Source organism: Leucopleurus acutus, assembly GCF_964270905.1.
Source record: "Leucopleurus acutus genome assembly, chromosome: 8".
NCBI lineage: Eukaryota > Metazoa > Chordata > Mammalia > Artiodactyla > Delphinidae > Leucopleurus > Leucopleurus acutus.
The window spans coordinates 100,692,670-100,716,885 of record NC_139151.1 but is presented as its reverse complement, the minus strand read 5'-3'; the positions used below and the strand labels follow the sequence as shown (position 1 = coordinate 100,716,885).

Here is a 24,216-nt window from a genome sequence, read left to right as displayed (position 1 = left end):
GAGCTTAGTTGCTCCATAGCCGGTAGGAATTTTCCCGGCGTAGGGTTCAAACCTGTGTCCCTGCATTGACAGGCGGTTGTTTGATTACTGCGCCACCACAGAAGTCCCCTTTTTGTTTTTTCATACTCGAAGTTGAAGCCCTCCGCTTCACTAGCGTTTCAATCATTTCTGAAATGGTCTCTTACCTTGTCTGGTACAGGAAATATTACATGATGCTTTGGGGTAGGGAAACGGACTACGGATGCCTAGACCCGGCATCGCGGTTCAGTTAGGATACGCTTCACTCGAAGTGTAAAATGGTCAAGTTACTGTTCAGATCTCCACAAGAAACATCTCCAGGTTTCTGGAGATGTAAAAGCGAAAGCAACTGGCGCGCAAAGGGATTTTTTGTTTTTTTAACTGTTGCGGTTTAACTCCCGGAAACCGCATTCCACTGGGTCGGAGTCCGCGCGCGCTGGTGACGCAGCTGCTGCGCCGGAAGTGCGAGCCGTAGGTTCCGGACGCAGCTATGGCTGCTGCGGCAGCACGCTGGAATCATGTGTGGGTCGGCACCGACACCGGCATCCTGAAAGGTGGGGGGCGGGGGCGGGAATCAGGGGCGGGGGTCGCCGTTTGGGGACATTGGCGCGACTAACGTCCGTGTTCCACAGGCGTGAATCTTCAGCGCAAACAAGCGGCCAACTTCACGCCGTCGGGACAGCCGCGGCGCGAGGAGGCGGTGAGCGCCCTGTGTTGGGGCGCGGGCGGCGAAACTCAGGTGCGCAGCCGCTGGCAGGCGGAGCGAGGGGCCCGGGGCACGGCCGCCTCCCTCTTCTCGCCATTCTGCCCTCCTCTGCTCGCAGATCCTGGTGGGCTGTGCGGATGGGACAGTGAAGCACTTCAGCACCGAGGAGGGCAGGTTCCAGGGTCAGAGGCACTGCTCCGGAGGGGAGGGCATATTCCGAGGCCTCGCCCAAGTCGACGGGTAAGACCGAGCCCCTTGCTGAAACGCTCAGGTCGTAGGGAGAGCTTTGAGGTTCCCGTGGGACGGCCGAATAATGGCTATCAACCTTGAGGTGACACGGGCCGTGTCTGCGTGACAGGGGCCTTTGTCCTGCCGAAGTTCATTCATTCCTATAACAGACATTAACTGAACACCTACTGGGTTGTATACAGGCATTGGGCGAAATGCAAGGGCTTCAGGTCAACCAGACACAGTACCTGCCTTCATACAGTTTGCAGCCTCTAGGGTTTTTCTTTTGGCTCCATAATCTTTTGGATGACCCTGAGCCCGTCATTTAATAGTTTCGAGTGTTTTTCAGTGGGGGCTAACAACCACCAACAAGGTCGTGAAGCTCCCAAAGTAAAAGATAGGAAAGTGCTAGGTTGCAGGCCTAGCTTTCTTCCGAAGATGAAGAGAGAGGCTGTGAGCAGACTGTGTAGGTTTGGTGATGTTAATTCTGACAGGTGAGGTGGAGAAGGCTTTGTGGGGGTGAGAAGTTGGAACTGGCCCTTGAAGCATGGGTAGAATTTTGAAATGTGGAGAAAGGAATAAGGGCATTCTAGAAAGAAGCTCCTGCCTGAGCAGAGGCCAAGGATTGGTGTTAGGCTACAGGGTACATCACAAGGACGATAAATAGCATTTGAAGGTTGAAGCCGAGGCAATGTTTTTCCTTTTTATTTTTTTTCCTATTATTTGTGAGGAAGCATTTTAATATGAGATAGGCAAGGTAGGTTGGGACTAAAGGTAAAGGGCTTTAAGTGCCAGGCCGAGAGATCTGCACTTCTGTAGGTGGTGGGGAGTTACTGGTTTTTGAGCAGGAAATGCTGCGGTCAGAGCTATGAGCCTGCAGGAATGTGGAGGATGGATTGGAGAGAAAGCAGTTGGGAGACTTGCCACAGCCCAGGCAAGCCTAGAGCCTGAACCGAGTTGGGAAGGGTGGGCAGATATGAGAAAGAGTATAAGCTTGAACTGTACCGATACTGGGGAGAGACTTGCTTGGGCTTCATGGGACGCATACTTTGAGGGAGAGATTGGAACCCCGAACAGGGAACTTGAGAGAAGAAGCTGGTGTTTGGTTTTGGCCGAACACTAAATCCAGAACAGTCCCATTTCAATCCTTTCAGAGCTACTGATCCTGACCTCTGGTGACTGACTCAAGGTTCAGAAAGACTGGCAGGGCCAGGTGCCCCAGACGTAGCTGTGGAATAGCAAAGGCTCTCTGTTTTGGAGTATCAGACTTGATTTCCAGCTCTGGTGCTGACATTTATAGCTGAGTGGCAAATCTTTTAATTTCTCAGAGCTTCAGCTTCCTCACTTATGAGACTGGTAAACCCTTACCTTGTTGAGGAAATTAAGTAAGAGCCATCAAGCCCTGCCCAGACCCGAGTAACCTAGAGGCTTCCTTAGGAGCAAGACTGGTATGGGACCTCCCTGGTGGCACAGTGGATAGGACTTGATGCTCACAGGACGTTCAGGCCTGTGTGCAGGAGGCCGGGGTTCAATCCCTGGTCGGGGAGCTAGATCCCACGTGCATGCCTCAACCGGCAGTTCACATGCCTCAACTAAGGAGCCTGCGAACTGTAACTAAGGAGCCCGCCTGCTGCAACTAAGACCCGGGGCAACCAAATAAATAAATATTTTTTAAAAAAGGAACAGGGCTGGTAGGAGGGAGTCTAGTTCATATGAATTTGGGCGTGGGTCGACTGGGGCCAGAGAACAACGCTGCTCCTTTTTTTAACCCTAACTCTATCCTCCCTTTGCCGGCAGCACCCTCATCACATGTGTGGATTCTGGGATTCTTCGAGTCTGGCAAGACAATGACAAGGAGGCATCCTCTGACCCTGTGAGGCTCCCCTGGCCTGATCCTGATGGTTGGGGGAGGTGGGGCCCAGGGTAGGAGCCAGATGAAGGCTTTGCGGGAGGGAGGAGGAGTAAGGATCTGAAACCGACTCTCATCTCCCCTCTCATCTTCCATTCTTTTCAGCTCTTGGAACTAAGGGTGGGCCCTGGGGTGTGTAGGATGCGCCAAGACCCAGCGCGCCCCCACATGGTTGCCACAGGTGGGAAGGAGAATGCTCTGAAGGTGTGGGACCTGCAGGGCTCTGAGGAGCCTGTGTTCAGGGCCAAGAACGTGAGTGATGGGGGGTGGGGAGGTGATGGGGGGCAGGGAGGGGCTGGTTCTGAGGTCCAGGGAATCTGAGGCCACTATGTCAGAGACCAGCTGGGCTTTAGGGGACAATGGTAGAAGGCAGGAGGAAGGGGCACACTGAGCCCTCCACAGCCCTGTCCCCCATCTACCCACCCTACCAGGTACGGAATGATTGGCTCGACCTGCGGGTTCCCATCTGGGACCAGGACATACAGTTCCTCCCTGAGTCACAGAAGCTCGTCACCTGTACAGGGTACCACCAGGTGAGGCACCACCCCACCCCTATCTCTTTCTGGGCTTAAGCAGCCTCCTGGAGAAACAGCCTTGCTGTGCAGGCTCGGTCCCCACCATTCGGCACAGCTGCCCTGCTTGCCATCCTTCTTCCATCCCTGAGCTCCCAGAAGAGGGACGACTTCCCCCATCTGTTCCAGCCCAATGGCTGAGCCGGTGATCTTCTCTTACTACATTCTAGGAAGGAGTTCCCTGAACTGTGATTCTTCCTTTTCCTCCCACCTGGAAGAGAAAAGAAGGGAGTGTCCCCTTCATAATAGAATCACATGGTTCAGGTGTCATGAGAAGATGTGAGCTGGGTATCAAGAGAACTGAGTTCTGGTCCTGATGCAGCCTCTGATTTGCTTTCGGACCCAAGCCTGACCCTCTACTAACTGGCCTCAGCTCCTCAGCTTTACGGGAAAGGTCCACATGGGGATCTTTTCAGTGGGTCTCTCTCTCTCTCTCTTTCCTTTTTTGACTGCCCTGCGCTGCATGCGGGATCTTAATTCCCCGACCAGGGATCAAACCCGTGTCCCCTACAGTGGAAGCACAGAGTCCTAACCACTGACTGCCAGGGAATTCCCAGCTGGTCTTATGTGAAGTTCTAAGACCCAGGCAGGCCTGGGTGGCTGTATTTGCCCTGTTTCCTTTGCTCCTACATATTGAAGTCTGCTATTGGTGAGACGCCTCTGCTCAGAACACATATGAGGGCTTCCCCTCTCTTCCCTGTTGAGACAACGTCTTTCTCTGCTTGAAATTCAGCAACTCTTGACAGTTGGACTGACTTGCTTTTCCATCCCAAGAGGAGAGTACGGGGTGATGGAATGCTCATGCATGCAGACCATGGGAATGCTGCCGCCTCCAGGCTGGGGGACCTCTCTCCTCAGCCCTGTATGTTCATGCTCCTTAGCAGCTGTCTCTCCTCTACCCCCCAACACACAGAGAAGAGGAGTGCATTTCACATGAGAGTTTCTCTGAAAGAGTGGGTTGTAAACAAAGCAGTGTATGAGGAGGGGATGAAGATGTGGAGGAGCCGGAGGGCATCTGTGGAGTGCGGGTACTGTTGGTGATGCTTCAGCCTTCCTCCAGGTCCGTGTCTATGATCCAGCCTCCCCCCAGCGCAGGCCGGTCCTCGAGGCCACCTACGGAGAGTACCCACTGACAGCCATGACCCTCACTCCTGGGGGCAAGTGAGTGTTTAGAGGGCAAAGTGGGGCTTGGGAAGGACTCCAGGGGGCCCCTGCTGACCCCATGTGCCTCTGATCTCCTCAGTTCGGTGATTGTGGGGAACACTCATGGGCAGCTGGCAGAAATTGACCTTCGGCAGGGTGAGTGGACTAGGGAGCCTTGCGGGAGGGGAAGGGGTGGGGAGGAAGGGCAGGATTCCCTCTGACGGGGTGCAGTGGAGCTGTAGAGCCCTCTTTCAGGTGCCAGATTGCCCGGGTTCAAATCCTGGTTCTGCCATAAGCTGTGTGACCTTAGACAAATTACTTTGTCAATTCTGTGCCTTAGTTCCTTCATGTGAAAAATGGAGATATTAATGGTAATTGCCATCAGCGTTATGTTAAACGAGGATTAAATGTTGAAACATAAAGTGATATGAACAGTAAACACTCAATAAATGGTTGTTGGCTGGCCAGCTAGCACTGATTCCTACCGCCTTCTCTAGGGCGCCTACTGGTCTGTCTGAAGGGGCTGGCGGGCAGCGTCCGAGGGTTGCAGTGCCACCCTTCAAAGCCCCTTCTAGCCTCCTGTGGCTTGGACAGAGTCTTGAGGGTACACAGGATCCGGAATCCACGGAGCCTGGACCATAAGGTGAGAGCCTGCTGCCTCCTGTTCCCCGGATTCATGTTTCTATTTCTGCAGGCTTGGCCCGTTAAGGTCCCTCATCTTTTGCAGGTTTACCTCAAATCTCAACTGAACTGCCTCCTGCTGTCAGGCAGGGATAACTGGGAGGTAAGCAGTTGGGTCTGGGAATGTGGGAGCTAAGGGCACAGGTGTGAGGACTTCCCTGTGAAGAGGAAAGGGAAGCAGCTGGAACTCAGACCTGGGACTGTCCATCCATCTTCCAAGTGTAGTCCTAAAAGAGTTACTGCCAAGGGTGAAATAGGCACATGGATGGACATGGTTTCCAGGAGCAGGAAATAAAAGGGGTGGTGCCTGGAGGAATTATTCCCCTTCCCTGTGGGTCTGACTCCTAAGCTCTTCTCCCACTCACCAGGATGAACCCCACGAGCCTCAAGAGCCCAGCAAGGTGCCCTCAGAAGACACAGAGACAGATGAACTCTGGGTTTCCTTGGAGGCAGCTGCCAAGCGGAAACTCCCCGGTTTGGAGCAGTCCCAAGGCGCCCTCCAAACCAGACAGAGAAAGAAGAAGAGGCCTGGGTCCACCAGCTCCTGAAGAGCTTGTGCTCACGTTGTAAATAAACAGCTTAATACGTACCACGACCCTGAGCCTTTTGTGTTGGCAGAAAGGAAAGAGTGGCGGCTGCTCCCTGAGCTGGGGTGATGGGGGGTATCTGCTGTCACAAAAGCAGGGCCGGGAGTCGGCGGGCTGGCGTGGGTGGAACCGAGTGCGGGGGCCGCGCGTGGGGCCATGGGCTGCTGCCAAGGCAAGGACTTTCAGACTTCGGGTGAGCAGGCCAAGGAGGCCGGGTCACAGGAAGTTCAGGAAGGTGGGACCGGAGACACACAAGGGTGCCCAGGGAGCCGGGAGTGCGGGATGGACCACCCGGAGGTTGGACTGGGGAGGATAGAGCTCAGCGGCCTCGCATCCTCGCAGGCAAAGAAGGGGTCGATGCAGACTCGGCGGAAAACCGGAATCTCAGGTCGCACGGAAGGCTTCTGATCACTGTGCTGTGGCGGCGGCTCTCCCTGTTCAGCCGTCGGGGCTCCTCGCGGTCAAACAAGAGGCAATCAGTCCAAAATCCAAAGCAGGCGTGTACGTTCCAGGAGTGCAACCGGGAGGGGATCCAGGAGGAGCCGGAGAAGGAGTGACCCCAGCCCTGTTCTCAGTCCGCCCCAGCCTCCCTCCAGAGAATAAAGTTTCTAACTTGTACCTGCCTGAGAGCTTGTGCCTCCAAGGCTCGCTTTGCGCACACAGGGCGCGGGCACCACCAGGGCTGCGGGCTCTTTAAGGCTCCTCCCCCGAGGCTGGCCCGTTCCCTTGGGCCCCAGGTTCCCGTTCCTTGGGGGCGGGGCCACGGTTGCGGCCTAGCCAATGGGAGAGCGGAGTTGCATTAGCATTTGGGTGGAGGGGCGCGTCTCTCGGGTCGCCGGGCTTGAAAAGGCGTGGCACCGCCCGCTCGTCACCGGGGGTGGGGTTACGTGTGGGTGACGTGGCGGCTTCTAGTCTTTGGTCGGGTTTCGGCGGCTTCGGTTCCCGGGGTGAAGGCGGTGACGACCCGGGAGATTGTGGCAGTGGCGGCGGCGGCGCCAGGCGGCAGAGGGGAGGTAGGACACGCTCTAAGAGGGGTCTGACCGCAGTGTCTGCTCTGGGCAGCTCTTTCCGGGGACGGCGCGGGCTGGGGGGAAGGGAACCCGAGGCAAGCGGGCAAGTCCTGCCGGCCCGGCTCGAAGTGAGCGAATACGTCGCCGTCCAATCAGGAAAGCCCCTGTTGAGAAAGACGTCGGCCTTAGCTAATCAGTGGTTGCAGTCCTCCAGACGGTGGGACTTAGGCGAGGCGAGGGTGGTACTTCCTGCTTCAAATAAACACCTAGAGATTTCCCCCCTCCGCCCACCGAAGTGTGTCCCTCTCAGGAGGTCCGTCACCGTTTCTCCCTGACGAGTCGGAGGAACCCGTGGATACGAGAGGGCCCACTTAGGGCCTAGGGCAGTTGCACGGGCCGGACTGGAGCTTCGGAGCCACAGAACCTGGCTCTGGCCCTGCCTCTCCTTCAGGGCCCCGGCCCGCGCTCTGGCCGCCAGAACCAAGTTGGAAGAAGAGTCTGAGGAGCCGGACGGCTTGGGCCAGAGAAGAAGCGGGGTCCTGCCTGCTGCGGGTCGGCCCCAGGATCTGCGGGTGGCTTCGGGCGCGAAAGTCCGTGCCAAGTGCAAAGGGGCCCCGAGGATCTGCTGGTTGGGGGGGATTTGTGGGGAAGGAGGCTGCCTGGGGAATGACACTCTCCCCTCCACCACAGTCCAAGGTTATGCGTCTCAATGATCCCGCGGAAACGCTACGGGTCTAAGAACACGGATCAGGGTGTCTACCTGGGTCTCTCAAAGACACAGGTCCTGTCCCCTGCAACTGCTGGCAGTAGCAGCAGCGACATCGCCCCTCTGCCCCCCCCAGTGGCCCTGGTCCCTCCCCTTCCCGACACCATGTCCTGCCGGGATCGGACCCAGGAGTTCCTGTCTGCCTGCAAGTCCCTGCAGAGCCGTCAGGTAAGGACCTGGAGTGGGAAAAGCGAGAGTGACTCATACTCAGACCTGGGAGACGCGGTGCTCCAGCACCGTTGGTTGAAGTAATTCTTGGGGGAGCCCGATGGAGAACTGGTCCAGCTTGGAGAGGGTGGTAGGATCTACCAAGCAACAGAGAAGAGGTGGGCTAGCTAATCTAGAGGTAAGGATCTAGGCTTTTATTTTTTTTAAATCAGGAATTCCCTGAGCGTAGGGTTGCTATTCTGGAAGGAATATCTCAGCGCAAGAGGTGGCTGCAAGTATATTTGGTTTGGATAAGGAACAGGTTCTCGAAAGAGCTTTTAGCTCAGAGACAAGCACTTTGAATTCTAGTTCTAGTATAATTTTACCAAGTTTGCTCTGTGACAACACAGAAGTTAATCTAGTTGGATCTCAGGTTTTGTATCTGTAAAATGAAGGAAGGTTTCTAAATAAGTAGTTTTAATCAAAACCACTTCGGAGTGCTTTTTTAAAAATTAGATTTGTCTTGGTCCAGACTTTCTGAATCCAAGTGGAACCTGAATAAATGGAATTTAAAATATTTTTACTGGTCAGCTCTTGTTAGCTTCTCTTCTGTACGATCTCCAAGAGTTTTACATTTATCCTCTCTGATTCCCGGATTGGAGGAATAGAATGGTAATACTAGTTACCATTTATTTAGTGCTTAGAATGGACCTGGTATTTGGCTAAAATAATTTACAACCCTTAGGTTTTTTAATCTTAGCAAGAACAAGAGGTGTGTGGATTGTCTTCATTTTACAGAAGAGGAAGTAGAGATTCAGAATGGTTTAAGCAACTTGCCCCAAGCCCCCTATGTAGTAAGAGGTGGCACCTAGGTCTGAACCCAGGTCTACCTGTATGGACCGTCTGGTGGAGGATGCCACTAGTGTTAGAGGGTGAGTTTAGTAGACACCTGAGGAACAGTGAAAGCTGGAAATGGGGAGGGAAAACTAAAGTTTTACCTCTTGACGTTGCTTTTCAGAATGGAATCCAGACAAACAAGCCTACTCTGCGTGCTGTCCGGCAGCGCAGTGAATTCACCCTCATGGCCAAGTGAGTTGACAGAAGTTGTGTGGTGGGATGACCAGTGTCTGAGGAGAGGTAGCCTTGCCTGTGGTGACCTTGGCCGTGAGGACTGGGATTGGTTGTGCTGGTGCTAATGTGGGAAGGGCCCTCTCCTTCCCTTCCCGCAGTGTTCCCATTAATGCTCGTTTGCAGGCGCATTGGGAAAGACCTCAGCAACACATTTGCCAAGCTGGAGAAGCTGACAATCTGTGAGTGTTCTCGGGGCCTTTCAGAACTGGGGCAGTGAACCCGGGAGGGCGGAGGAACCATACTCCCTGAGCCTGGTCTTCAGCCTCTCCTGTCGTGACTTCTTGTTTATCTCTGCAGTGGCAAAGCGCAAGTCCCTCTTTGATGATAAAGCAGTGGAAATTGAGGAGCTAACTTATATTATCAAACAGGTGAGCGACTAGCGATCGGGAGAGCCCAGCATTTCAATTGGATCACTTCCATCATTTTCCCTTGCTCTAGGGTCCCAGAGAAAAGTTTCTAGAGCCAGCCCCAAACATCCCGCTCATCCAGTGTGTCAGTGATCATCTACTGTGTACAGAGCACCGTGCTGGGCACTTGCCACACAAACATTACGAGGCAAGATACCTGCCTTCAAGGGCTTATTGTCTAGAAGAGGTATCCAGCCTCATAAACTCACACTTACAATGAATAGGAGGCAAGTGGTACAGAAAAGATCTTATGAAAAGATGAATGAGATAGTCTGGGGACACTGGGAAAGATTTTATTGAGGATGTGACATCTGAGCTGGTTTCAAGGCTTGTGGAGAAGCAGTGGAAGAACGTGCCAGACAAAGGAAACAGTGTGCAGAAGCATGTCTTATAAAAGGGAAAGTTCAAGTTTTTGCTCAGATATCACCTGCTCAGGGAGGCCTACTGTCACCATGCTGTTTACTACCCCAGCAACCAACTCTGATCTCGCTTATCTTGCTCTGTTTTCTTTTTTATGGCACTTGTTACATTCTAATGGTCTCTATAATTAACTTATGTTTATTGTTTGTTTTCTCCCACTTAAGTCATCTTCCTCAAAAAAAGAAAAAAAAGTGCTAATGCCATAAGAGCAGAGATTTTTCTTTCTGTTTGTTCATGGATGTATCCCAAATGCCTGTAGCAGTGTCTGGCATGTATTAGGTACTCAGTATTTGTTGATTGAATTGAGTGATTGGCAGCAAATGAGACTGAAAAGGTAGACTGGTAGCTGTCTGTGAAGATCCTCATGGGGGCTTGCTAAGGAGTATGGAATCACTCTGAAGTGTGTGGGCTGCAAAGACGATTAGAACCTGGATTCCAATTCTGTCTGCAAGACCCTGGTATAGCAGTTCTAACAGTGTTATTTGTTTCTTTCCCGGAACAATGTAATAAGAATAAAATGAGAAATTGAATGACCATGGGGGAAAAAGGAACACCCTGGAGCATGAACGGTCAGAGAGGCAGGGAGGAGGCTTGTGCAGTTCTCCAGTATGAAGATGATTATGGCAGAGGCCAAAGGGCAGACACATTCAGGAGATGCTGTACTGAGTAGAAAAGAGAGGGTTCCGTTAATTACTGGAGCATTATCGCATAGGCATTTAAGAACCGCTGACTGGATTTAGACAGACTTCAAATCCCAGGCTCACCAATTATGGTGTGACCTTGCGTAAGCTACCTAACTACTCTGAGCTTCAGTTCCCTTATAAATAAAAAGGGGATAATAACAGTACCCACCTCACAGGGTTGTTACAAGGATTTATTAGTTTATTTTTTTCAATCACTCACATTATTGAGTGACTTTGGCTGCCTGGTTCTGGGGATTCAGCAGTGAACAAGACAAATGTGGTCCCTGCCCTTGGCAACTTCCTTGCTGAATGGGTGAACTAGACACTATACAAGCAAACAGAAAAGACAGTTTCAGGTAGCGGCACATCCTATTAAAGAAATGAGGTGAGTGAGTTCCTCAGGGTAGGGGCCTCCTTTACATGGGGTGATCTAGGATGGTTTGGCTGAGGAAGGGACATAGAGACCTGAATGGTAAGGAGAAAGTTGGTCATCCAGAGATCTGACGGGGGCACATTCCAGAAAGTGGGAATAGCAAAGGGAAAGGCCCCGAGGCCTGGGCAGCCTTGATGTGAAAGGCTGTGAAACAGGCCAGTGTGGCTGCAGCACAGCCAGTGAGAAGGAGGCCTGTGGGGGGGATGAGGTCAGAGGAGTGAGTGGGGCGAGACCACATAGCCCGTGTAAGCTAGGTGAGGAATTTGGATCGTGTACTAAATTTAGTGGGAAGCTCTTGGAAGATTTTGAAGCAGGGGAATGACATGCACTATTTTTGGTTTAGAAGGTCACTCTGGTGGTTGTGTGGAAAGTGGATTGTAGGGGGCAAATTCTAAAAGGAAGATCACTTAGGAGGTTCTGGGCAATTTTTAGAAAGAGGACAGTTTGGACTAGGGTAGCTTTGTTAGAGAAGGAGATGAGTGGACACATTCAGAGTATATGTTGGAATCAGCTGGGTTCTTTGTGGGTTCCTTGTGGATTAAGGGAAGAGAGAGGAATTGAGGATGATTTCTTAAGGTTTTCGTCTGAGCACCTGGTGAGCGGTGGTACCATTTACCAAAGTGGCAAAGAAGGAAGGGGGAATAACTGGGGGGGAAATTAAGAGTTGTTTTCTATGTTAAGTTAAGAGAAAGTCATAAGCTGCTTAGCAGGTTGCATGGCGCACAGTAATCAAACCCGAGACTGCTGTTCTGTTCACAAAGTGCTGAGTATGTAGTAAACGCTCAGTGTACGTTACGGTTGTGCTGTGGCATATAGGTTGGGTTAAGGAGATGTCAGTATGTGACTTAGAAGCTTCTAGCTTGGGCAACTAAGTGGAGAGTAGTGCCATTTTCTAAGTTCCGGGGGGAGGAGATTTTATGGGGGAAAAACCTGGAATGCAGTTTTGGACACATGGCTGTGAGCAGGCTCCATTAACTCTGAAGGGACAGAGCAGCAGAAATTGTCCAGGGGTCTCGAGAGAATCTTTGGGGCTAGGATACTAATTGGAGGAATACTAACTGGGGGTACTATTGGAGGGACTCTAGAAGTTGCCTAATCTAGTTTTTTGTTGTTTTTTTTTTTTTAACTTTTATTTATTTATTTACATTTTGGCTGCGTTGGGTCTTTATTGCTGCCCGCGGGCTTTCTCTAGTTGCGGCGAGCGGGGGCTACTCCTCGTTGCAGCGCATGGGCTTCTCATTGCAGTGGCTTCTCTTGTTGTAGAGCACGGGCTCTAGGAGCGCGGGCTTCAGTAGTTGTGGCTCGTGGGCTCAGTAATTGTGGCTCGCAGGCTCTAGAGCGCAGGCTCAGTAGTTGAGGCACACGGGCTTAGTTGCTCCGCGGCATGTGGGTTCTTCTGGACCAGGGCTCAAACCTCATCCCCTGCATTGGCAGGTGGATTCTTAACCAGTGTGCCGCCAGGGAAGCCCCTAATCTAGTTTTTTTCTTAGCCTGTATCTTGAGCTCACTACTTTTGACCTCTTCCCTCTCCCCCTCCTCTTCTTCCTCTGGTCTTTCCCTGGACTTCGCTGTCCTGGGGCGGCAAGCTTTCTCTGCCATTCCCAGCCGCCTCCTTCATCTCCCTTGTCTCACGAGGCCCTTGGCAGGCAGGATTGGGAAGCAGATAATCCATTGGCCTGGTGTAGAAAGCCTGGCTGTGCTACTAATTCATCGTGTATAACGTTAGACAAGTCACATCTTTCACTCTTTTGCAATAGTAATTTTTAAAAGGAATTCTGTATATAAAAAGCATTTCGTTGATGCTTCTGGGAAGCCATGGTGCCTTTGACTCTTCCTGTCTCCTGAGTACAGCACAGATGCTTTGTTGCTCAGCATGCTCTGGGTCTGAGATTTTGGCCTTTTGAAGGGTTCTATGGCCATGAGCATGGCCTCACAGTGGGGGTAGGACAGCAGGGTGGAGGGAGTAAACACCTCAGATCTTTACGAATGGACGGGGCCATATTTCACCTCTTTCTGCTCTACCCCGCAGGCACTGAGCCTGAGCAAACTACAGAGCTTGGACTATCCCAGCAGGCCCTTCTGGTCTGTCTGAGATACCATCACTCCTGCTAGTAATGTCCACCCTGCCGTCCCTGCCAGAGATGTCCATGTGGGAGAGATGCTGGCTGAGGACCCCATGGTTGATACTCAGTTTTTCTGTTGGCTCTTTCACCAGGACATCAACAGCCTTAACAAACAAATCGCCCAGCTTCAAGATTTCGTGAGAGCCAAGGGCAGCCAGAGCGGCCGGCACCTGCAAACCCATTCCAACACCATCGTGGTCTCCCTGCAGGTGGGACCCGGGGGAGGGAGAGGCAGAAGGGAGGAAGGCGTCTTCTCTGGCTGACCCTCTCTCCTTTTCTTTCAGTCAAAACTGGCCTCCATGTCCAATGACTTCAAATCAGTTTTAGAAGTGAGGACAGAGGTGAGAAGAATCTGTGTAGGAGGGACAGGAATCAGGGGTGAGGGCCCCAGAGGGAAGTGGGAAGGGGACAAGTGGAAGGGCAAGGGCAACAGGGTCACAGGCACCAGGAAGAATCTCTTTAATGTGCCCGCTTTCCAGCGGCCTCAGGACCTTTGCATTTCTTCCCCAACCCTAGAACCTGAAGCAGCAGAGGAGCCGGCGGGAGCAGTTCTCCCGGGCACCCGTGTCAGCCCTGCCCCTTGCCCCCAACCACCTAGGTAAGTCACAGGCAATACAGGGAGCCCTGAGGGATAAGGCTTAGTTACTCCAGTTCTGGTATCTTCCAAAGGCAGGGGTTGGGTAGGAGAATGGAGGGCCAAGGAGGTTGCTAGGCTTTGTCTCTTAGAGGTCAGACCTGATTGCTGGGATTTATGATCCACACCTAGTCTCCAGCATTCTCAGTGTTGGGGGTGAATTCAATCATGTTCAGAAGAATGACAGTTTCTAATTTTTTTGCATTTACTCGTTGTATTCCCATTCTGTCATTTAATTTTCACAACCACCTTTTGAGAAAGCAACTATTGTTATCCCCCATTTTACAGGTGAGGAAACTGAGGCTCAGAGAGGTTAAATGACTTGTCCAGGGTCACAAGGCTAGTAAGTGCCAGAGCTGGGATTCAAATCCAGAGCATGTGGGCTTTGAAACTTTTAACCACTATGAAGTGCCATGTCTTCTTTCTTCCCCCAGGGGGCGGTGCTGTGGTTTTGGGGGCGGAGTCTCGAGCCTCTGGGGACGTGGCCATTGACATGATGGACTCTAGGACCAGCCAGCAGCTGCAGCTCATTGATGAGCAGGTATCCACGCTCTGAGCTTGGGAGGAGTTGCTCCTCTGTTTTCCTTTGTGGTCACAAGCAAGTGTTTGGAATGTGCCATGGGTGGAATGGCAAAGTGGAGGGTCCTAAAGAGGCAGGCCCTCCCCTGCAGAAGCTCCCAGTGCTCACGTATGCTGTCTCTCCTCTGAAGGATTCCTACATCCAGAGCCGGGCAGACACCATGCAGAATATTGAGTCCACAATTGTTGAGCTGGGCTCCATCTTCCAGCAGTTGGCACACATGGTTAAGGAACAGGAAGAAACCATTCAGAGGTGAGATTCTTTCTCTCCTTAACTTCAAAAACAGGAGTCTTCTCTTCCCCGTGGATTGGCATCCTAAAGGTCCCCAGGGACAGCTTGATGCCCTTTGGAAGAGAAGAGTGAATCCTGTCCACCCACAGGGTCAAGTTCACCTGCCTCCATCCACTCAACAAGTGTTAATTGAGCACCTGTTCCTTGTCAAGCACTGTCCTAGGTGCTGGGGATACGGTGATCAACAGCACAGTTAAGTCTATTTTGTGGAGCTTACTTTGTAGTACGGAATTTAATAGTGTGGGTGAGGATAGCTGTTAAAAAGAATTGAGAAGAAATTTTCAGGTACTGATAAGGGCTATACTGAGAATTAAAGTAGGATGAGGTGTTCAGAAAGTGATGGAGGAGGTATATCAGATTGGGTGGCAGGGAAGGCTGCTCTGAAGACTTGATATTTAAGCAGAGACATGAACCACAAGAAGGATCCAACCATGCAAAGAAGAGGGATCCAACCATGCAAAGAAGAGGGATCCAGCCATGCAAAGGAGAGGGTAAGAGTTGTCTAGGCAGTGTGGACAGCTAGAGCAAAGGCCCTACGATGGGACAGTCTTGCTGTATTAAAGAATCAAGGGACTTCCTTGGTGGCACAGTGGTTAAGAATCCGCCTACCAATGCAGGGGACATGGGTTCGATCCCTGGTCCAGGAAGATCCCACAGGCCACGGAGCAACTAAGCATGTGCACCACAACTACTGAGCCTGCGCTCTAGAGCCGCGAGCCACAACTACTGAGCCCACGTGCCACAGCTACTGAAGCCTGCGTGCCTAAAGCCCAAGCTCCACAACAAGAGAAACCACTGCAGTGAGAGTCCTGCGCACTGCAATGAAGAAGAGCCCCCGCTCGATGCAACTAGAGGAAGCCCGCGTGCAGCAAGGAAGACCCAACGCAACCAAATAAATTATTTTTTTTTTAAATTAAAAGAAAAAAGAAGCAAGAAGGCCAGTGTAGCTGGAAAGCAATGAACAGGAAGAGAGAGGTACAAGATAAGACTGGAGGGAGGTAGGCAGAGCCCATGCACGGGAAGGCCTCTCTGCTCTCCTGGTGCCCCCTGCTACTGCACGAGGCATTTTATCTGCTCCTCTTTGGCACTTAGCGTTCATTCAGTCAGTTATGGAGATACAGTCGAGGATGAAAGAGACAAAGAACCCTCCCCTTGTGGAATATACATTGTAGTAGGGGAGACAGATAAGTTAAAATATACAAAATAAGTAAATGGTCCAGTATATATTTTTGCCCAGTGATAAATCCATAAATAAAAGTAGAGTAGGGTAAACTAATCAGGAATTCTAGGTTTGGAGGAGCAAGTTGTAATTTTAAATAGGATGGTTATTAAGAGAGGCCCTATTAAGAAGATGGCGTCTATCCAAGAAGGGGGAAGGTAAGGGAGTTTGCCGTGTGGATATATGGAGAAGAGTACCAGGCAGAGGGAAGAACCAGTGTAAAGGCCTTCAGGCAAGAATATGTCTGATGAGTTAAAGGACAGCAAAGAAGCCACTGCATCTGGGGACAGGTGAGAAGGAGAGTAGTACCAGGTGAGGTTAGAGGGGAAATGGGAGACCAGATCATGTGGGGCCTTTTAAAGCCAGTGTGAGGATTTAGCATTTACTCTGAGTGACATGGGGAGCCACTGCAGGGTTTTGATGAACGGTTATACTATGTGACTTCTGTTTTATTTATTTATTTTTTGGGCCGCACTGCGTAGCTTGTGGGATCTTAGTTCCTTGACCAGGGATTGAACCAAGCCACCGCAGTGAAAGCGCCAGGTCCTAACCACTGAACCGCTAGGGGATTCCCTCTGACTTCTATTTTAAAAGAATCATTTGGTTGCTGTAGTCAGAACAGATTGTAAGGACCTAGGGTAGAAGCAGGGAGATGGATGCAGAGGCCTTTTCAGTAATCTAGGCAAGAGGTGATGGTAGCTGGGACCAAGGTTGTATGAGTAGTAGTTGCACTCTGGATGTATTTTGGAGGTAGAACCAATAGGATCAATTACTTGATGAACTGAATGCAGGGCATGAGAGAAAAAGAGGAGTTTATGATAACTCCAGGCTTTTGATGTGAGCAGTCAAAGGGATTCATGCTCTTCACTTGAAATAGGGCTGGTTACTCAGGGTAGAGTAGAGTTGGGGCAAAATAAGTTGTGTTGGACACGTCCAACGAGGTGGACAGTTGTTTGTTTGTTAGACATCTGGGTGGAGATAGTGAACAGGCCTATAGATATAAGGAGTTGAGGGGACAGGTCTGGGCCAAGAGTGGGCAGCATTGGACTTTGAAACTAGGCCAAGTGAGTTCTAAGAAAGAGGAGGATCAAGCACTGAGTCCCAGGGCTATTTCTGGACTCAATTCTTAGTTCTGAGGGAGGGCACTGAACAGGAGCACAGTTTGTGAGGTAGGAAGAAAAATAAATGAATGTGGTGTCCTAGGAGCCAGGAGAAGAAAATGATTCAGGGAAAGAATCAGCTGTGACAAATTTTGCTTATAGGCCAAGCAAGATGAGAGCTGAGAATTTAATTGGAGTATTTAGTTCATTAATAGTTAATAATTTTTGTTAAGGTTGGATTTAGGCCTACCATTTTACTATTTTTTTTCCCTGTTTTTCCCTTCTGTTTTTTGTTCCTCTCTTCTTTCCTATCTTTTGAACAGTTGAAAAAAAAATTTTAATTCCATTTAAATTTGTCTGTTGGTATTTTAGCTATATGTAATTGCTTTTTTTAATCCAGTGGTTGCTCTAGGGATTACAGTATGCATCATTAACTTTTCACAGTCAGCTTCATATAAAATGTGAGAAGTTTGCAACCCTCTCCTCCATCTTTTATGTTATAGTTGTCATATTTGTTGCATCTACATACTTTATAAACTCCATAATATAATAGTATAATTTTTATCTTACAGAAATAAAGAGGAAAAAATAGTCTTTTATACTTACTCATATATTTACTGTTTCCAGTGCTCTTCATTTCTTCCCAAATATCCAGTTTCCATCACTTCCCTTTAACCTGGAGAATTTTCCTTAGTACTTTTTGTAGTGTGGTTCTGCTGATGACAAATACTTTTACTTTTCTTTTTTTTTATAAATTTATTTATTCACTTATTTAATTTTTGGCTGCATTGGGTCTTCACTGCTGCACACAGGTTTCCTCTAGTTGCTGAGAGCAGGGGCTACTCTTTGTTGCAGTGCACGGGCTTCTCATTGCAGTGGCTTCTCTTGTTGTGGAGCACAGGCTCTAGGCATGCGGGCTTCAGTAGTTGTGGCACATGGGCTTCATAAGTTGTGGCTCGCAGGCTCTAGAGCGCAGGCTCAGTAGTTGTGGTGCATGGGCTTAGTTGCTCTGCAGTGTGGGATCTTCCTGGACCAGGGCTCAAACCCATGTGCCCTGCATTGGCAGGCGGATTCTTTACCACTGCGCCACCTGGGAAGCCCACTTTTACTTTTCTTTTTTTAAAAATAAGTTTATTTATTTATTTTTGGCTGCGCTGGGTCTTCGTTGCTGCACGGGCTTTCTCTAGTTGCAGCGAGCAGGGGTTGCTCTTCGCTGTGGTGTACCAGCTTCTCACTGTGGTGGCTTCTTTTGTTGCAGAGCATGGACTCTAGGCACGTGGGCTTCAGTAGTTGTGGCTCGTGGACTCTAGAGTGCAGGCTCAGTAGTTGTGGCGCACAGGCTTAGTTGCTCTGCAGCGTGTGGGATCTTCCTGGACCAGGGCTCAAACCCATGTCCCCTGTGTTGGCAGGTGGATTCTTAACCACTGTGCCACCAGGGGAGTCCCTGGCTGCTTTTTAATACTTTTTTTTCTTGTATTTGGATTTTCACAGTTGATGGTTTATGTACTTAGATGTGGTTTTCTTCGAATTTATTTATTTATTTATTTACTTATTTGGGGCTGTGTTGGGTCTTCATTGCTCTGTGCAGGCTTTCTCTAGTTGTGGTGAGTGCAGGCTACTCTTCATTGCGGTGCGCACGCTTCTCATTGTCGTGGCTTCTCTTGTTGTGGAGCAGGGGCTCTATGAGCACAGGCTTTAGTAGTTGTGGCTTGCGGGCTCTAGAGCCCAGGCTCAGTAGTTGTGGCACACGGGCTTAGTTGCTCCGCGGAATGTAGGATCTTCCCGGACCAGGGCTCGAACCCGTGTCCCCTGCTTGACAGGCGTATTCTTAACCACTGCGCCACCAGGAAAGCCCCTTCTTTGAATTTATGCTGCTTGGGGTTCTCTGAGCTTCTTGAATCTGTAAATTTATGTCTTTCATGAAGTTTAGGGAATATTTGACCATTATTTCTTCAAGATTTTTTTCTGCCTCTTTTTCTTTCTGTTTTCTTTTTCTAGGAATATGTATGTATACATATATATAATCAACTATAGGAATTCCGTGGTGGTCCAGTGGTTAGGACTCAGCACTTTCACTGCCAAGGGCCTGGGTTTGATCTCTCGTTGGAGAACTAAAATCCCGCAAGCCATGTGGCACAGCCAAAAAAAATCAACTATAACTGTATATTTATTTTGTTGAGATGTAGATATATCTCAACAAATTACATCTCATTAGGAGGCATTTAATGTCAGATTGACCCTATATTATCTAGAACAAGTTTGATCACTTGATTAAGGTGGTAACAGATAATCTCTCTTTTCATTTATTTATTTATTTTATTATTATTATTTTTAAATCTCTCCCTTTTTTTCTTTTTACGGTACGCGGGCCTCTCACTGTTGTGCCCTCTCCCATTGCGGAGCACAGGCTCCGGACGCGCAGGCTCAGCGGCCATGGCTCAAGGGCCCAGCCGCTCTGCGGCATGTGGGATCTTCCTGGACCAGGGCACGAACCCGTGTTCCCTGCATCGGCAGGCAGACTCTCAACCACTGCGCCACCAGGGAAGCCCTAATCTCTCCTTTTAAAAGTACATTTTCTTCTTTGCAGTCAGCAGGTGATTTATGGGATACCCTGTTCCCAAAAAACCTTTAACCTAATGTTTCTAGTAGCCAGTTATGATGCTTGTCTGGTCTGAATTAATTAATCTAATTTGGGTGTGTTTTTTCTGTAAAGAAGAGCTTTCCTTTATTAACTGCATGAGCTGACGTTCATCTTAATCAGGCTGGATAAATCTTAATTATTTTCCTGTATTTCCAGAGTAAATAGTTATGGAGTAGGTGCCATAGTAGTGACCAAGGAGGTTTTTTGTTTTGTTTTAATTCTTCCTTGTTTTTGATTATCATTACGGGCTTAAGGTTTTTATTTATGTTTTATATTACAATTAGTTAGGATAATGATTATTTTCATAGTTCAGATTGTTCCCAGTTTGTCCAGTGGAAGACAAGAGGTTTTTGTTTTGTTTTTTTAAAGAATGGGAGAAAATAAAAGTATGTTTATATTCTTTTTTTAAAAAATAAATTTATTTATTTTATTTATTTTTGGCTGCATTGGGTCTTCGTTGCTGTGCACGGGCTTTCTTTAGTTGCGGTGAGCGGAGGCTACTCTTCGTTGTGGTGTGCAGGCTTCTCATTGCGGTGGCTTCTCGTTGCGGAGCACGGGCTCTAGGCGCATGGGCTTCAGTAGTTGTGATACGCGGCTCAGTAGCTGTGGCTCACAGGCTGTAGAGCACCAGCTCAGTAGTTGTGGCGCATGGGCTTAGTTTTTCCACGGCACGTGGAATCTTCCCAGACCAGGGATTGAACCCGTGTCCCCAGCATTGGCAGGCAGATTCTCAACCACTGTACCACCAGGGAAGCCCCATGTGTTTGTATTCTAATGGGAATGATCCAGCAGAGAAATAAAAATTGATAATATAGCAGGCAGGGGGAAGAATCTTAAAGTTATGTCCTTGAGATGGTGACAGGAAGTGGGATCCAGTGGATAAATAAAGGACTTGGCTTTGAGACTGGTGAGAGCTGTGAAAGCAGATGCTGGGGGGAGGGACCAAGATAGCTGAACTCATGGCACTGTGTAAATGCCTGGGACTCAACACCTAGTAGTTGAATAAATAAACAAACATCCTTTTAACCATTGGCTGCCAAACCTGGATGTTCATAGGAACCCCCTATAGAGCTTATAAAAAATGAAGATCTTGCCAACCAGTGGCTGGCAGCCACTGCACAAGGCAGAGCCTGGCAACTAACCAGACCAGGGGCCAGCCACACCTACTGGGCCACCTACTCCTAGTCAGTCCCACCACAGCAGAAGGGCCCACACAATATGGGGCAGCCCTAGAGCATATAGCTGTGGTGACCAGAGGGAAGTGAACTGCTGGGATGCATAGGACATCTCCTACGAAAGGCCGTTTCTCTAAGGTCAGGAAACATAACGAACCTACCAGGTACATAAAAATAAAAACAGCAAATTGGGCAAAATGAAGCAACAGAGGAGCATGTTCCAATCAAAGGAACAAGTTAAGACCCCAGAAGAAAAACTAAGTGAAGTGGAGATAGGCAAAGTACCTGATAAAGAGTTCAAGGTAATGATCATAAAGATGATCAAGGAACTTGGGAGAAGAATGGATGAACATAGTGAGAAGCTTAACAGAGAGTTAGAAGATGTAAAGAAGAACCAAACGGATGAATATAACTGAAATGAAAAATACACTAGAAAGAATCAACAGTAGATTAAATGATACAGAGGAATGGATCAGTGAGTTGGAAGATTAGAGTAGTGGAAAGCACTGAAACTGAAAAAAAAAAAGTGAACAGTTTAAGAGCCCTCTGGGACATCTAGTGTACTAACATCTGCATTATAAGGGTCCCAGAGGGGAAGGGAGAAAGAGACAGGGAACGTATTGGGAGACATAATATTATAGCTGAAAACTTACCTGATCTGGGAAAGAAAACAGACATCCACGTCCGGGATACCTAGAGAGTCCCGAACAGCATCAACCTGAAGAGGACCACACAAAGACACACTGTAATTAAAATAGCAAAAATTAAAGACAGTATTAAAAGCAGCAAGGAAAAATTAAGTTATGTACAAGAGAACTCCCATAAGGCTATCAGTTGACTCTTCCAGCAGAAACTCTGCAGTCCAGAAGGGAGTGACATGATATATTTAAAGTGATGAAAAGGAAAAACCTACGGCAAGAACACCCTACCTGCCAAGGTTTTCATTCAGATTTGATGAGGGAATCAAAAATTTTACAGAAAAGCAGAAGCTAAAAGAGTTCAACACCACCAAACCAGCTTTAGAAGGAATGTTAAAGGGACTTCCCTAAGTAAAAAACAAAAGGCCACAACTAGAAACATGAAAATTACGAAAGGAAAAAGCTCATTGGTAAAATTAAGTATACAGTAAAAGTAGTAAACTAACCATTTACAAAACTAGTAGGAAAATTAAAAGACAAAGAGTAGGACTTCCCCGGTGGCGCAGTGGTTGAGAGTCCGCCTGCCGATGCAGGGGACACGGGTTCGTGCCCCGGACTGGGAGGATCCCACATGCCGCGGAGCAGCTGGGCCCATGAGCCATGGCCGCTGGGCCTGTGTATCCGGGGCCTGTGCTCCGCAATGGGAGGGGCCGCAGCAGTGAGAGGCCTGTGAACCACACACACACAAAAAAAGAGTAAAATCACCCATATCTACAATAAGTAAGTGAGGGGTACACAAAACAAAAAGTTGTAAAATATGATGTCAAAAACTAACTGTGGGGGAGGGGAGTAAAAATACATTTGAACTTAAGAGATCAGCAACTTAAAATAACCACACATACATATTTATAGATTGCTATATATAAACCTCATGGTAACCATAAACCAAAAATCTATAATAGATACATAAAAAAGAGAAAAGAATTCAAACATAACACCAAAGATAATCATCACATCATAAGGGAAGAGAACAAAAAAAGGAACAAAAAGAACTACAAAAACAACCCCCAAACAACTAATGAAATGGCAATAAGGACATACCTATCAATAATTACTTTAAATGTAAATGGACTAAGTGCCCAATCAAAAGACATAGAGTGCCTGAATGGATACAAAAACAAGACCCATATATATGCTGCCTATATATGACTCACTTAAGATCTAAAGACGGACACACAGACTGAAAGTGAGGGGATGGAAAAAGGTATTCCATGCAAATGGAAATCAAAAGAAAGCTGGGTAGCAATACTTACATCATACAAAACAGACTTTAAAACAAAGACTGTAACAAGAGACAAAGAAGGACATTACATAATGATCAAGGGATCAATCCAATAAGAAGATATAACAATTGTAAACATACATGCACCCAGACATAGGAGCACCTGAATATATAAAGCCAATATTAACAGACAAAAAGGAAGAAATTGACACTAACACAATAATAGTAGGGAACCTTAATATCTCACTTATATTAATGGACACATCAGACAAGAAGTCAATAAGGAAACACTGGCCTTAAGTGACACATCAGACCAAATGGGTTTATATAGAGAACATTCCTCCAAAAGCAGCAGAATACAAATTCTTTTCAAGTGCATGTGGGACATTCTCCAGGATATATTTATTACATGCTAGGCCACAAACCAAGTGTTAGTAAATTTAAGAAAACTGAAATCATATCAAACATCTTTCCCAACCACAATGCTAGGAGAGTAGAAATCAAATACAAGAAGAAAACTGCAAAAAAAACTAACAAGTGGAGGCTGAACAATATGCTGCTAAACAACCAGTGGATCACTGAAGAAATGAAAGAAGAAATAAAAATTATCTGGAGACAAAATGAAAACAATAATCCAAAATCTGTGGGATGCAGCAACAGCAGTCCTAAGAGGGAAGTTTATAGCAATAGAAGCCTGCCTCAGGAAAGAAAAATCTCAAACAACCTACCCTTACACCTAAAGGAACTAGAAAACGAAGAACAAACAAACCCAGAGTTAGTAGAGGAAAGAAGTAATAAAGAGTAGGGCAGAAATAAATGAAATAGAGACTAAAAAAAATAGAAAAGATCAATGAAAGTAAGAAGAGATAAACAAGATTGATAAACCTTTAGCCAAATTTATCAAGAAGAAAAGAGGGAAGGGCCTAAGGCAATAAAATCAGAAAAAGGAGAAGTTACAACTGATACTACAGAAATACAAAGGATCAAAAGAGATTCCTGTGAAAACTATATGCCAATAAAATGGACAACGCAGAAGCAGAGAACAAATTCCTAGAAACATATAATCTCCCAAGATGAATTAGGAAGAAATAGAAAATATGAACAGACCAATTACCGGTAATGAATCAGTAATTTTAAAAAACTTCCAACAAAAGTTCAGGACCAGATTGCTTCACAGGTGAATTCTACCAAATGTTTCGAGAAGAGTTAACACCTATCCTCAAACTATTCCAAAAAACTGCAGAGGAAGGAGTGATCCTAAACTCATTGTACGAAGCCAGCATCACCCTGATACCAAACCAAAGATATCACAAAAAATAAAATTACAGGCCAATATCACTGATGAACATAGATACAAAAATCCTCAACAAAGTATTAGCAGATTGAATCCACCAATACATTAAAAACACACAACATGATCAACTGGGAGCTTATTCCAGGGATGCAAGGATGTTTCAATCCACAAATCAGTGTGATATACCACATTAACAAATTGAAGAATAAAAATTATAGATCATTTCAAATAGGTGCACATAAAACTTTTGACAAAATTCAACATCCATTTATGATAACTCTTCACAAAGTGGGCAGAACATTCCTCAACATAATAAAGGCCATATATGATAAGCCCACAGCTAACATCATACTCAGCAGTGGAAAGCTGAAAGCATATCCTCGAGAGCAGGAACAAGG

The 24,216-nt window shown here is 48.0% G+C and overlaps 3 protein-coding genes across 5 annotated transcripts in view; all 3 read left to right on the top strand.

Moving 5' to 3' along the window:
• The first annotated feature begins 274 nt into the window (after nucleotides 1-274).
• On the top strand, nucleotides 275-5,835 carry WDR74 (WD repeat domain 74). The gene is made up of 11 exons (XM_082844239.1): nucleotides 275-572; nucleotides 651-757; nucleotides 843-964; nucleotides 2,750-2,825; nucleotides 2,967-3,113; nucleotides 3,293-3,394; nucleotides 4,494-4,594; nucleotides 4,677-4,732; nucleotides 5,074-5,219; nucleotides 5,304-5,360; nucleotides 5,626-5,835. Exons 1-11 carry the CDS (start codon nucleotides 509-511, stop codon nucleotides 5,803-5,805), a joined length of 1,158 nt encoding a protein of 385 aa, XP_082700365.1. The 5' UTR covers nucleotides 275-508; the 3' UTR covers nucleotides 5,806-5,835.
• A 165-nt stretch (nucleotides 5,836-6,000) lies between these two features.
• TEX54 (testis expressed 54) lies at nucleotides 6,001-6,401 on the top strand (the record flags this gene model as incomplete). Its single annotated transcript, XM_082845027.1, is given in 2 exon segments — nucleotides 6,001-6,172; nucleotides 6,175-6,401. Coding segments are annotated over 2 exon segments (399 nt in total).
• Nucleotides 6,402-6,750: 349 nt separating this feature from the next.
• STX5 (syntaxin 5) overlaps nucleotides 6,751-24,216 on the top strand; it is a 28,483-nt gene continuing 11,017 nt past the window's right edge. The window contains exons 1-10 of one of the 3 annotated variants that reach the window (XM_082844812.1): nucleotides 6,751-6,857; nucleotides 7,545-7,788; nucleotides 8,786-8,856; nucleotides 9,022-9,077; nucleotides 9,196-9,266; nucleotides 13,057-13,173; nucleotides 13,249-13,305; nucleotides 13,481-13,562; nucleotides 14,033-14,139; nucleotides 14,309-14,430. In XM_082844812.1, coding sequence (XP_082700938.1) covers nucleotides 7,564-7,788; nucleotides 8,786-8,856; nucleotides 9,022-9,077; nucleotides 9,196-9,266; nucleotides 13,057-13,173; nucleotides 13,249-13,305; nucleotides 13,481-13,562; nucleotides 14,033-14,139; nucleotides 14,309-14,430 — 908 coding nt within the window. In that variant the 5' untranslated portion in view covers nucleotides 6,751-6,857; nucleotides 7,545-7,563. The remainder of the gene's footprint in view (nucleotides 6,858-7,544; nucleotides 7,789-8,785; nucleotides 8,857-9,021; nucleotides 9,078-9,195; nucleotides 9,267-13,056; nucleotides 13,174-13,248; nucleotides 13,306-13,480; nucleotides 13,563-14,032; nucleotides 14,140-14,308; nucleotides 14,431-24,216) is intronic. The other 2 variants (XM_082844814.1, XM_082844813.1) reach the window with 2 other exon arrangements.

What these genes read in the sequence shown, in the direction of transcription:
- WDR74 (XM_082844239.1), top strand. Translation starts at nt 509, where the DNA reads ATGGCTGCTGCGGCAGCACGCTGGAATCATGTGTGGGTCGGCACCGAC. An exon ending in CGACACCGGCATCCTGAAAG is followed by an intron (nt 573 to 650) that starts GTGGGGGGCGGG and finishes CGTGTTCCACAG; the next exon opens with GCGTGAATCTTCAGCGCAAA. An exon ending in CACGGAGCCTGGACCATAAG is followed by an intron (nt 5,220 to 5,303) that starts GTGAGAGCCTGC and finishes CATCTTTTGCAG; the next exon opens with GTTTACCTCAAATCTCAACT.